Source organism: Pelodiscus sinensis, chromosome Z (genome assembly GCF_052426305.1).
Source record: "Pelodiscus sinensis isolate ZL-2025 chromosome Z, ASM5242630v1, whole genome shotgun sequence".
Taxonomy (NCBI): Eukaryota; Metazoa; Chordata; order Testudines; family Trionychidae; genus Pelodiscus; species Pelodiscus sinensis.
The window spans coordinates 36,363,992-36,377,836 of NC_143085.1; the positions used below are offsets into that span (position 1 = coordinate 36,363,992).

Genomic DNA, 13,845 nt, shown 5'->3' on the forward strand with positions numbered 1-13,845 from the left:
GGTGCCAGCGGGCAGCGCCTTCCAGCTGCCAGCAGCTGGGTATGAGTCCTGCAAGGGCTGGCAGGACTGGGACTTTTCCCTTCAGAGTGTGTTTAACCTAAGAACATTCTCAAACCACTGATAGAAACTAGCTTCCTTCTGTCCCCAAGCAGCTCGTTCTTCTCAGCTGCGTGCGTGCACGGGACAGGCGGGGGCAGACCGAGAGCATGTGTGGGTTGCAAGGAGAAGGGTGGACAATATCCCCTCCATGTTCTTGCCCCCTTACAAAATCCCCCAAAGTCCTCCTGCCTGCCAAGCCTCTTTGGCTGCAGGCCCCAGAGCTGCCAGTCCCCTCACTCAGACCTGGAGCAGGGGTTATTTTTAGCAATGACATGTGTCAACTCAGCTGCTGCTATTGCAGGGGGCGGGGGAAGAGGAGGGGCGGCCAGGGGGTGCCTCTTTGCCACTGGTCTTTTGCTGTCTTTGCTTTTTGTGCTTGGTAGGATCCTTTAGCTGCTAATAGAGCCGGGCGCCTGTCTAGGACTGTAGCTCCCTGGATTCCACAGCACCGCTTGTACAAAAGGTAGAGTTGCTGTCTTTGGCATGTGTGTTGCTTTGGGATCCAAACTGTACTTTTTTGGGTGTGCTTGTTGCTGGGCTCTTGACTCCCAAAAGTGTGGTGGTGGGAGGCTATTTTTAGCTAGCTGAGATGGGCTATAGCGGCAGGTTTGCCTTTGGTGGCCTGTGTCCATTGGCTGGGTTTTCTCTCCCAGCAATCGGAATTTGAGGAGGATGCGGGATGGGGGAAGGTGGGGTGCATGTGTGAAAGGACAGCACAGAGTCTGTCGCTCTCTTGGTTTTTAGGCTGCATGATTCATTCACCAGGACTGTTATTTTCTGCCCTTAGTCACCACCATCTGCCCTGCTCCCCTCCCCCTCCCAGAGCCACAGATTGCAGTAATGCTGCTGGGAAAGCCGTAACACACTATTTTCAGCCTGTGTCTCATTTTGAGAACTCTTGCTCCTCTTTGTGATCCCGCTAGCCTGGTAGCCTGGTTCTGACCAAGACGGTGCCGGACTCTTCAGAGGGAGGAGTCAGAACCTGGCAGTAGCAGCTATGGGATCATTTGCCCCCCATGTTAGGTCTCCAAAAATCAGAGATTGGCTGAAGCCTTTAGCATGGGACTTCTTAGCCCTTCTTCTTCTCATCCTTGGTGGCTGCTCTGGAGAGATCTTTGCAGTGTGGCTGCTCTGAGTTACCAGTTCCGTGTAATCCCCCCGAGCCAAAGGCCCTCTCGGGTGTAGCTGCTGCTCGCAAGGTTTGCAGCCCAGAGCCGCTGGGGCTGTATCATGACGGCAGCTCCTGGGTTTCGTATGTTAGTTTTGGCAGCTCTTTCTCCAATGCCCCGTATGAGCTGTGTGCTTCCGAACGAAGAGTTCTCCTGGCCAGGAGCCGCATGGCCACCACGCTTTGGACAGTCTCTGTCCTGTCGAGCCCTCGCTCGTGTTCATCTCGCTACAGGGTATTTAGCAGCCAAGCCCAGGGGCATGTTTTCAGAGTCACTGGGCATAGGGAGGAGGAATTCTCCTTTGCCCAGAGGTGCCAGAATCCCTTGTGCTGAAGTGGGCCCCAGAGGAACATGTCGGATTGGCCTGTGGGTCCTGTTCTAATCACCTGTCTCTAGGGGAGGGCAAAAGCCTCTCAGTGGGCTGGATCCAGACGTCTAGGGCTTCGAGGAAGTTCCAGGCCCCGCCCATTAATGGAGCCGCATGCCGCGGGGCAAGGCGCTCATCTCTGCCCTTCCTTCCCCGCACAGCCGCTGAAGAGCGCGCTCTCCTCCTGCAGCAGGTTAGGCTGTGGTGGGAGGAGGCAGCGCTGGGCCTGAGGCTCCTCAGCGGCATCTCGGACACAGTGCCTCCAGGGCCGGCCCCAGGCCACGAGGCTGAGGCAGTGGCACCTCTAGCCTCTGGGGCCACATGGCTGTAGTGCCTCCCGGTCTGGCCTGGGACCGCATGGCCGCGAAACCGGTGCCTCTGGGGCCGGCCTGAGTCCACATGGCCACAGCAGTGGCACCTCTGGAGCTGGCTTCAGACTGTGTGGCCACAGCAGCAGCACTTCTGACCTCCATGGCTGGCCCTGGACTGCGTGGCTGCCGCAGCAGCAGGGCCTCCCTCTGGGGTGGTCAGGACAGCGTGGCTGCACCCGTTGCTGCAAGAGGGTTCAAAGCCAGGTAAGGTTCCCCCTCATGACCAGCTCCCCCATCCTAATCCTCTCACTTCCCTCCCCCACAAGATCTGTCACCCCCAGCTTGCTCTAACACCCTCCCTCCACCTGGCCAGACACCCTACTCCCAGCCTGCTTCTGCACCCCAGCTCCCTTCCAGATCCTGCGCCCCATCCCTATTCTACTTGCTGGCAGCCCTGCCTTGTGCACCGTACCCCTCATTTTTGCCCCTACCCCAGAGCCTAAGGGGCTACATAAAATCCACTAACTCCAGAACCCAGAAAAGTAAACGTGGTCTATGGGAAGTCCTGAACCTCAGTCCTCCCCTTCCCTCTCCCTCATCCCATGAGACTGGTGCACCAGCTGGGGCCACATCAGTGAGCATTGGGGTGTTTGGGGAGGAGTTTTTTTGCTTCTCACTTGTGTGGTCCTCAACTGATTTTTCTGTGACTCAGTGACCCCTGACTCTGAAAGGGTTCCCCACTCCTGCCATAAATAAGGAAAACATTGAAACCTTTTGTGTTGGACATAATATTTTACTTTATTTAAAATGAAATGATAAACTAACATGAGAAAGTTGAAACAGTTAATCTGTTTCATAATTTAAATTAAACCGTTCTCAGTAGCTGCAGCTGGCTCAGAAAACAAGGTCACCGTACCCAATAGGGTAGTTCTCAACCCCGCCCCTTCTGGGTCGGCCTGTGGCCACTTCCGAAATTTGTGAAGTGCCCCCCCTTCCAAAATGATTGCCCGCCCCTGGGCTAGATGGTGCTGGCACGACTACCTTGAATAGGAAACTCAAGGGAAGGGATAAAGGACGTTCTGACTGAGGAGTCCATCATGCCCAGGTTTCAGTGAGAACTGGGACCATCTCCCATTCAAAAGTTCACCACGTTCCTGGCAGAATCACACACTGCTGGAGCCTCTCCATGAGGACAGGTCCTGGGTGGATGCATGAAAACCGCTGATCCAGAGCACCCCTCTGCTGTGCTCCCTGTTGCTGCGCAGCATGAAACAAGCCCTGTGAGGCCAGGCACAAGCTTGCTGGCAGGGCGAGTTCACAGGGCCTCACCGAGCTCTCCGTGCAGTCACAAGGAGAGCGTGCCGTTGGCTCTACCATGAGTCCACCACAGGGAATGAGCTATTGAGAGCAGGGAGGGCGGGTCAGGAGCTGGTGGCAGGGGTTGCCCCTGGTCCAGGCAGGGGTGTTGGTGCGGAACAATGGAGGGAAAACCTATAGCACCAAGGTGACCATACCAGTGCATGGTGACTGGGATCCTCACACCACTGAGGAAGGGCAGAGGGCTGGTGTAGGGACAGGCTTCAAGGGGGCATTTCTCAGCTCCTCTGCAAAGTGTTAGCACAGCTGTCAAATGGGGCAACACTCAGCTCCCGGGAAGGTTGTGAGGCTAGAGCAGAAGTGGGCAAGATCTGACCCACCAAGCCCACAGCTCACTCAGGGTATGTCTACACTACAGCGCTAATTCGAACTAACTTAATTAGAATTAGTTAATTCGAACTAAGCTAATTTGAACTAGTGCATCTAGACCTAAAAACTAGTTTGAATTAGCATTTTGCTAATTCGAACTAGCGCGTCCACATTGAGTGGACCCTGAACCGGGGTTAAGGCTGGCCAGAAGCAGTGCCGGCAGGGCATCAGATGAGGACTTAGAGCGTGGAGATGCTGTCTCAGGCTAGCCAAGGGCTGTGCTTAAAGGGTCCCGAACCCCACCCCGGACAGACAGTTCTCAGGGGTTCCCCGCTTGCAAAGCAGTCCTGGCTTGAAGTGCCCGGACTACCCACACTGGGCACATCACACCACTCGGCCATCAGCCCGGCTGCACTTGCCGCAGGCTGCCATCCGGGGAGGTCAATTGGAGGGCCGCAGGAGAGCTTCCACCCTGAGGAGCCCGCAGAGCCAGCCCAGTCCTCCCCATCGGGGGCTCGTACCCCATTCCTCCCTCACCTCCTTCCACTTACCCCTCCCTAGCCCCCCTTCCTGATGTACTAAATAAAGGACACGTGTGTTCAAAAATAGAAACTCTCTTTAACAAAACTGGGGGGGGGGGATTAACCTCTGGGGAGACTGGGAAAAGGAGGTGGGAGAGGGGAAGAGAGAGAGAGGGAGAGGGGAGGGGGAAACCTGGGAGGAGGGAGCTGGAAGGGGGAAGCCAGGGGAAGAAGGAGGAGGGGAAGTATCAAACTATGGTACGCCATATCTTCAGTACTGTGTACAGATGTGGTCTCCTCACCCCAGAAAAGAGATTTTGGCCTTGGAAAGGGTTCCAAAAAGGGCAACTAAAATGATCGGGGGTTTGGAACAGGTCCCATATGAAGAGAGGCTAAAGAGACTGGGACTTTTCAGCTTAGAAAAGAGGAGATGGAGGAGGGATATGATAGAGGTCTCTAAAAGCATGAGTGGAGTGGAGAGGGTGCATAAAGAAAAGTTCTTCATTAGTTCCCATAGTAGAAGGACTAGAGGACACCAAATGAAATGAATGGGTAGCAGGCTTCAGACTAATAAAAGAAAATTCTTCTTCACTAAGCAAATAGTCAATCTGTGGAACTCCTTGCCACAGGAGGCTGTGAAGGCTAGAACTAGAACAGAGTTTAAAGAGAAGTTAGATAAATTCATGGAGGTTGGATCCATGGAGTGATATTAGCCAGGGGGTAGGAACGGTGTCCCTGGCCTCTGTTTGTGGAAGGCTGGAGATGGATGGCACGAGACAAATGACTTGGTCATTGTCTTCAGTCCATCCCCTCCAGAGTAGCTGGTGTTGGCCGCTGTCGGCAGACAGGCTACTGGGCTAGATGGACCTTTGGTCTGACCCAGGACGGCCATTCTTATGTTCTTATGTTCTAAGCTCAGGGCTCAGGATTAGGGGTCTCACTGGACCACCTTGATTTTCATTCAAACCTGTTCCTGGGTTTGCATGTGGCCTTTGGTGGCCAGGTTGGCAGCTATCCTGCCCTAGACAGCCGCTTTCCTGTACCTAGTGCGGAGGTCATGGACGTTGGAGGCTTCCCCCCAAACCTGGATGAGGTCCACAATCTCCGCACTAGACCAGGCGGGCGCCCACCTCTTGTAGCCCTGGGCAGGCTCCTGGGAGCCACCAGCCTGGTCCCGGGAAGAGGGGGAGGGCTGGGGGGCATGGGGTGGCTGGCTCGTGCCGTGCCAGGTGCAGGGTCTGCTGGCTGGGTGCTGGCAGACTTGCACCTGGCACGGGCACCGTAGCCAGCCCGTGCCCCTTTAAGGGCTCCGGGGCCGGGAGGGGGGCAGACGAGTTTCCCTGGTGGTGCCCAGAGTGGCCACCAGAGCAAGCTGGGAAGGACTAGCCTCCCACTAGTTCGAATTAAGTGGCTACACACCCCTTAATTCGAACTACTTAATTCGAACTAGGCTTAGTCCTCGTTGAATGAGGTTTACCTAGTTCGAATTAAGCGCTCCGCTAGTTCAAATTAAGTTCCAACTAGCGGTTTGCCTGTGTAGTGTCTATGAACGTTAATTAGAACTAATGGCTGTTAGTTCGAATTAACTTTGTAGTGTAGACATACCCCCAGAGAGGCTGGCTGCTCCTGTGGCTCCCTGTGCTGCAGGGAAGAGGGTGTTGCACATTGCCTGCATCCCCAGAAAAATCTCTCAGCTCCTACTGGCTGGAAACTGACTCCTGGCCAAAGCCTGCCTCTGGAACTTTACCCCCAGCCCCTGCCACACCTCAATTCCCTCCCAGATCTTGTATCCCCTTCTACACCCCTCCCCCAGGCCAGAGTCCTCTCCTGAACCTATAACCCTTCCCAGACCTTGCGCGCCATTCCTCTGCCTCAGGTCACCACCTGCATCCTCTGCACCCCCCCCCCCCGGGCTACAACCCCCCTGCTCCCAGCCCTGTACCCCTTACTATACCCCTCCTCCAGGCCAGAATCCTGTCCTGCACCCATAAACCCTCCCATACCCTGTACTCCATTCCTCTGCCCCAGGTCACAACCCCCTCCTTCACCCAAACTCCCACTCAGATTCCACACCCTCCCCTGCACCCCAGTTCCCTACCCTGAGCTCCCTTCTGCACCCAACTTCATTCCAAGACCCTGCATCTCCTCCATAGAAGTGCACATCTGCCACTACATCAGGGGCTCATATAACTGCACAGCCACTAATGTGATCTATGCCATCAAGAGCCAGCAATGACCCACTGCCATGGATATTGGCCAAACCGGACAGTCTCTACAAGAAAGAATTAATGGACACAAATCAGATATCCGAAAAGGCAACACACAGTAGAAACCTGTTGGAGAACACTTTAATCTGCCCGGGTTCTCATTAATGGATCTCCAAGTCACCCTGTGGTTTCGGGCCAATGCCATAAGCCAAATACAGGGAATCCTTGAAACTTAACTTCATTTACAGGTTTGGGACCCATCGCACAGGTAAGAATAAAGAGATTACCTGGCTAGCACATTGCCTTCCACACCCTAATGACTTAACCAACCAAACAATAGGTTCTTAAGAACAATTTGCACTTTCTCGATCAGCTTCATGAACACTGTAATTCACCATTTTTTCTCTTCCTTCCCCATCCCCATCCTCTATTAATTTTGGATCTGGACCTTTAATAATTCGGTCATCAGAATGGGTGTGAGGGTGGGAGCATTTGCACTACAAAACCCAAATGCTGGCACCCACCTGTGTCCGCCTCAAGGCAGCTCCCATGGTAGTAGCAGCAAGAGGTTCTAGAACCAGCTTGTGACCTCACAGGGGTAGGACGGGTGCCTCCCAGGACTCCATCATGCCTCCCTGCTGGGATCCCAGACCTGGGAGCTGCCAGGGCCAAAGCAGAAATAGCAGCAAAGCTCCGGCTCCCCCGGTGCACAGGAAAGCATCTGGCACTCCTTGCTAGTTGTGCTGCGGAGACACAAGGTGGCAGGGACAGGCAGTGAGGTCAGCTCGTCAAAATGTAGCCAGGGAAAGGTCAGTGCCTCTCCTGGGCATCTCCTTCTCAGTCTTCAATTATGGGGTGCTGGGATTGCTACAGCCCATGTCCCTAGCTGGCTGACTGGTGGTGCATCCAACGAAGTGAATGATTAACGCCCCATACCCATCAGAGGGGCCCCCCCAGGGTGGAGGAGAGAGCTTGGCAGCCGGTGCAGAAATCCTGGAGAGGGATGGAGATACCACGCCCACTCTGCCCAGAACAGTGTAAGGTTCATAAGGAATTGGCTCAAACCTAAGGGAGCCTCCTTCTATATCACAGGGAAGCAAGTCAGCAGTTGTCTGGGGCTGGCAGGCTCATTCCATGGCACTGGCCCGTCCAGGACAAAGCTTTGCTCTCCAGCCCCCTCAGACCCTGTAGAAGGGCGCCATGCCCCAGAGATTCCACACAGTGACTAACCTCACCCTGCTGACACCCATTCTGGGTTCTATCTCCAGCTGGTGCTGGTGGGTGGCTGTGGTTGGCGCGCTGGGTGCTCTGCCAGTTGAGGCCACTGGTGCGGAACCATCCCACGTTCTAGCTCATTGGTGTGAGCAAGGGGAGAAGCAGCTCCTGTCCCATGCAGCACCCCCACTGGCTACTGTTAACATGCCCGGCTCCAGTGCCTGCCTTGGGGGGCAGTGTTAGTGCCAATGTCACGCTGCTGGTTGGCAGCTAAAATTAATGGTAAAATAGATTTGGATGGTTCCTCTGAGCACCAGGGCATTATGGGACCATGCAGGGAGTCTTCAGCCACAGGCGTTAGCCCTGGCAGCAGCTGATTCTGCAGGGCTCTCTTCCCTGTCCCATGCAGCACAAGAGAAAGAGGGCAGGCCCCGGGGTTTGCAAACACCCTCTGCCCCAACACTTGCCTGCCATAACGTACTTGGCAGGCTTTGGAGTGAAGAAGTCCCTACAGCAGACCATGTGCAGTGTGTAAAGTGATTTGGTATCTGTTATGTGCCTCTGGCTGGCTGGGCATTTCATAGGCCTGAGGTTTGGATGGAAAATGCTGTTCCCACAAAATCAGATTGGTTCACAGAACAGTGTTTGGTTTTGACAAATGTTTGACTGGTTGTGCTGGAAAAATCAAAATGTTTTCGCAGGACAACTGGTGTGTCTGGCTGTACCAACCCAGCCCTGGCAGTGGCCTTTGGACAGGGCAGCTGGTCACCAGAACTGGGCAAAAGGCAGCTCTTGGGAACCCCCATTTCTGTGGCTTAATTAGTCCCTGGAATAAATTAGGGAACTGTTCTGCATCAGAAATATTAGCAAACTACCCAAATCCCAGCATGCTTTGGGTATGGCGCTTCCTGTCTCCAACCCCCCTTCTTGTCCCCATATGGAAGTTTGCCTCTTGCGGTCATTTCACTGAAAAGTGGGAGAAACCCACCATCCTGGAGTTGGGTTTTTCCTCTGAATGTTGGCACCCTAGAAAAATTCTGGACCTTAAGGCATTATTAGCATTGGCTCATAGGTTCAAGGCTCCTCTCTGAAATGCCTCTGCCAGGCCAAAGGGAGGAGACTAAATAATAGCTGGGATGCAGGTCTGTCAGTGGGTGCCCATCAGTTATGAGAGGCTCTGGAGGTGGCTAGGAATCATGGGGTGTAAAACAGCTGAGTGGACAAGGGGAATTCATAAGAATCGTGTAGCTGGTATAAGTGGGTAGAACAAGTGTCTGGGAATGTGGGCCTCAGTCTGAGGTCTGCCACTGACTCCCTGTGGGCTTGGGGCAGGTGGCTCACCCTGCTCTGCCTCACTTTCCTCAGCAGTGGAGGGGGGTGAATGTGCCACGGCCCAGGTACCTTGTGAGACATGATTTGTGTGTGTGTAGAGCCTCAGGTAAGCAGAGAGTCACTTTGGTCTGTTCTGGAGAGTTGCATGATATGGTGGGAAAATTCTGTGTGTGTCCCTGTGTGAGAGGACAATATGTGCATGTGTACACACGTGTGCATGGGTCCGTTGGATTCTGCTTTCACACTGACACACCCATTTTGAAAAGTCTTTCCGAAGCCAGCAGGATTTTCACCTGCACCTGAGATTCCCTGCGGCCTCTCCAGGTACATTCACTGCGGCCCACCCATGCGAGAGGCCACTGCACTGACCCTTTGGTCTGTTTGTGCCCATCCTGGAGCACACGTCAGGGCAGCATAGTGCGCCATGTGGGATATCAGTGCCTTGCAGGATGGGGCTTTCCCTTTTACAAGATGAGAAAGGTAACCTATTCCTCAAGCTGCTTGATACCAGCCCCAAAGAGAGCCCTGCCCTGAAGGTGTCAGTTCCAGACTGAATCCCCCCCCCCTTCCCAGCAAGAAGAACTCCCCCCACATTGCATTGTGTTAGTCAGACCCACATCATAACTGACTGGCTCAGACATGAAGTCCAACTAGCTCCACATCCTGCCCTAACAGTGCCCAGACCCAGCTGCCTGTAAGGAAGGTTGCATATTAGGAAAAACTGTTTCTCTAGGTGGGTGGGGAAGCACTGGAATGGGTTACGTGGGGTGGGGGTGGAGTCTCCAGCCCTAGAGATTTTGAAGTCCCAGCTTGACAAAGCCCTGGCTGGGTTGATTGAGAGGGGGTTGGTCCTACCTAGGGTAGAGGGCTGGACTTAATGACTCCTGAGGTCTCTGCCAGCCCCGGGGGTCTGTGATTCTAAGGTCCAGGAACCTGCAGTGGCTGACGTGGCCTTATCATAGAACCCTAGAACTGGCAGGGCCCTCGAGAGGTCCCCTGCCCTCACGCTAGATTTCAACCTGGGGTTTGATTGTTATAAGTTGCCTTGAGCCCTGAAGCAGGAGGTTTCCCATCCCCGCCAATTTGCTAATGCCAGTTATAATAACTGCATATTTTCGCTATTCATAGACACGCCCAGCCCCTTTTTAACCTCTTGGAGCCTGTGTCCTGAGCAATGCGGCGTGACCATGAGCTGCACCCTTGAGTGACTGGCTGTGCAGGGAAGCTATTTCCTTCCCTCTGGAAGCTGATAGCTTTTAATTTCACTGGTGTTTGAGGCAGGGAGATTAGAGGCTGCTGATCTCCCTTCTCCAGACCCGTCAGAATTTGCTGACTTTTATCATCTCCCCTCTTCCATGGCACCTCTCTTAGTAGCCCTGGTTTCCATGTCTCTTCAGAGCATTTCCCCAGGTGGTTGATCAGTTTCTTGCCCTCTTTTGGGCCCCCTCCATTTCTGCCAGGCTGCTCAGCCAGAGGAGGCTGCACCATTGGCTAATGCAGTAGTGGTATAATAGTCTCCACTGCCCTGTTCTCTGGGTCTCCTCGCACTTGGTTAGCTTGTCAGCCATGGCTGCTCACTGAGCAGCCATCCACAGCGGGGCCCAGCCGCTTTCCCTGAGCCAGCACACGAGGGGAATGAGAAATTCACAGATTTCCTGTGACGTTCCATTGCTGTTGTGTTGTCCATCCGTCCAGCAGGCTGAGGTCTGTGGCGTTCCTCACAGGCCCTGCTGGCCCTGATTAACCTGGATAACTTTGCGTCATGTGTTTGGGTTCTCTACACTCATGACAGGGCTACTAATCACCCCCAATTTGAACGGACAGTACAGGGATCTCCCAGGGACTGTCCCCCCCCCCCGCAAGTCACCAGAGCTGTGTCGCACACTGCTGGGCTATGTACCCCTAGGGCCTGCTCAGCCCCCTGGCTCAGTGAGGTGGGGCAGAGCAGCATATGTCTTTCATACATTTCTCACTCATGCACTAACCACATCTTTGTTTTTTTCTCTCCTCCTGCCTCCTGTGTGTGTGTCTGGTCCTGAGCCCAGGTCGATGTTTCATTTGTCTCCATAAAGCATCATTCCTTGTATCACACCTGAAGCCCGACAGCCTTTGGGCACGGTCACACCGCAGCATGGCCATCTCATCACGCCTTGCCCTGTGGGAGCAAAAGGAAAGTGAGGACACTCCAGCTGCTGGGGGGGGGGGGAGAGGAATGGGGCTGACTTCCAGCAGGAGGGGGCGTCCCCTGCGGTCAGCCTCCACCGAATGTGGCATGTCTCCCTGGAGGGCAAACTCTCAGGATGCTTAGAGGGAGTGAAGGGTTCTCAATTGCACAGTAGCAATGCTTCCAGTAGGGGGCGAAAGGAGCACACCCAGCTTTAACCATTTGCTAGCCAGCACTTCTTGTATGCTTGGATTCACATAGCGCATTAAGAGTTGGCATCTCATAATCAGAACTCTCTTATCACTGCCTGTGCATGTTCCATGAATGCATCTTCTAAGCCTTCTAGCTACTAACACACAGGAGGCCATTACATGTGTGGTGTTGTGAGTTCTTTTCTCTACTCTCTTGGGAGCAGATGTCCCCTGCCAGCCAATTCCAAGTAGAAGAAGAGGGTTAAAATATGCTTGAAAAGTACAATGCGAATATCCTTGTCCCTCTTTGCAACATCCACATTCTTTGTGAAGCATGTGAGGCAGACACCAAGCCCCTGAAGGTCAGGACAAGTCTTTCCACTGACTTCAGAGAGCTTTGGAAGAGGGCCTGAAATATACCCACTCTTGTAAGAGAAAGACAATCTTTTTGGACCTGCTTCTGCAAAGTGTTCTGGGGCTGCTGAGCCAGGGGACAATAGAACATTGCAGAGCCAGCACATGGCATGTGCAGAGTAAGCAATTGCTTAGAACCCCAAGCAGCTCAAGGACCATGCCCTGTTAATTATTGTGTTTGTGTTATTAGTGTTGTTAGTGTGGGCAGGGCACCAAAATATTCCCACCTTATGACCCTCTGGGGGCAAGTACTAGCACATATTAAAATGCTAGATAGGTGGACTTCCCTCTGCCTGCATACAGGGGGATTGATGAAAACTCATCCTGCCCTTCTTTATATCACACAAAGTAGCTAGTGGCTTTTAGTAAACTGAAAGGTTTTTTTTAAAGGCCCCACATCTTGTTCAGCCCAAATTGAAAAATGTGTAGGAAGCGTCTCAAATGTCAGAAGCCAAGGAGGGAGAGCTAGTAAGTGGGGTGCTGGCTAAACTAGACGGCCCCATATTATACCACTTTCCAGCAAAGTCCCCAATAATTGAATTGGGGGATGTCACTTAATTTCCCTTGGGCCTCTGGAAATCTCCCCTGCAGTTCTATGTTGGGTATTTCCTTTATGTTTGCTTTGTTTTTGGAGAGAAATTGGTGCTGCTAGTCTGGGGCTTCACAAGTGACCCTACAACAAAGCTGCTTGGACCGTCATTACCACTAGGGTTGTAAGTGATTAATCAGCTAGTCGACTAACCAGTAAACAAAAGCTTATCAGCTAGTCGACACACTAGTCGACTAGTCACTCCCCTCCCCCCTTGCTGCCTCTATCACAAAGAGGCAGCAAGGGGGGGAAGAGGAAGGGAGGAGTCGGTTCCCCCCAGTTCCAGCTCCGTGGGAGGGGGCAGGAGCACAGCATGAAGCCTGGGGCCAGTGGGAAGTCTTGCTGATCCCGGGCTCCACTCGGGCACTTCAACTATGAAATGCACAAGAGCCCCAGTGAGGGTCCAGCACTAGCCCCAAGCTCCATGCGGGCACATCCACTTTGAAATGTCCAAAAGCCCCTGCCAGGGTTCTTGTGCATTTCAAAGACAGAATGCAGAAGTTCTTATCAACTAATTGAACAGTCAATGGAAATCCCATCGACCATTCGATTAATTGATTGAAATGTAACATCCCTAATGCGCACAGGCAATGCCATGACAACCCAGTGACTGTTGCCCCAAGACTCCTAAGCAACCCTACCGTAACAAACCAATGCACTGCCCTGCAGCTCACTGGCAAACCTGAAGGAGACACAGCCATGGGGAGGGAATAATTTCCACTCAGGCAGGCATCCCGTTCCAGACAGTGGTGAGTGGTGGTAGTGTGGTGACCAATGAGAGCATCTGAATTGTTGGGAAGAGCTCTGCAAATGCCTGGCCTTGACTCCCTCACTTTGCTACCCCGTGTGATGCACTTGACCTGTCATACATGTGCTCCTTTAAGACATGTATGCCGACTAACTGCTCCCCGAGGGGTCTGAGCCAAGGAGCAGACCTCTGCCAGGGCCCGTGAAGCATGCCATCCAACAATGTAGCCTCTGCTTTTGCAAACAGATCCGGGAAGAGGACCGGAGTCCACCCCCTACTTCTCCTCCTCCACTTTTCTCCGTGATTCCTGGGGGATTCATCAAACAGCTTGTTCGGGAAACAGAGAAAGAATCCAAGGTAGCTAAAGTGAAAGAGAGAGGTGCCTTGAACACCAAAGAAGACGTAAGTACCAGATGAAGTGTGCCCTGCCTTCGGTGTCCTGGGTCCTACACTGTCACGAGGCTCAGTTGTGGGTGTAATCCCCTCTATGGAGTATGTATGGCATGCCCCTCCCCCCAGTTGGCTGGGCCAGAGGATACTGAACTACTACAGCTCCCAGACGGAGGAGTTACTCCTGTAGCTCAAGTAGTTACAGATGGTGCTTTTAGTGCTGGATGTCCCAGGTTTGTTCCACACTGAGAACCTGAAAGGGCTCCGATACCTGGTCAGCCGGGGGGATGGTTGTACCCTGGAATTGTCCATGTGCTCGAAGTGGGGATAGTTGTTGTCCATGGTGGTCTGGGGGCTACAGTTCGGAGTTGCTAAGGGCAGCCAGCAGTGGGAGGGAGGGATGTTAATTAACGTTTACAACACTGGCTGGTTAAATGCTAGG

General features: G+C 53.4%; 1 protein-coding gene across 5 annotated transcripts in view; it reads left to right on the forward strand.

The window, feature by feature from the left end:
* Positions 1–428: 428 nt before the first annotated feature.
* MYO18B (myosin XVIIIB) overlaps positions 429–13,845 on the forward strand; it is a 248,737-nt gene continuing 235,320 nt past the window's right edge. For 3 of the 5 annotated variants that reach the window (XM_075898877.2, XM_075898880.2, XM_075898881.2), the window contains exons 1-3: positions 429–562; positions 10,953–11,075; positions 13,258–13,415. In XM_075898877.2, coding sequence (XP_075754992.2) covers positions 11,039–11,075; positions 13,258–13,415 — 195 coding nt within the window. In that variant the 5' untranslated portion in view covers positions 429–562; positions 10,953–11,038. Of the gene's footprint in view, positions 563–5,522; positions 7,170–10,952; positions 11,076–13,257; positions 13,416–13,845 lie in introns of those variants that run through there. The other 2 variants (XM_075898879.2, XM_075898878.2) reach the window with 2 other exon arrangements.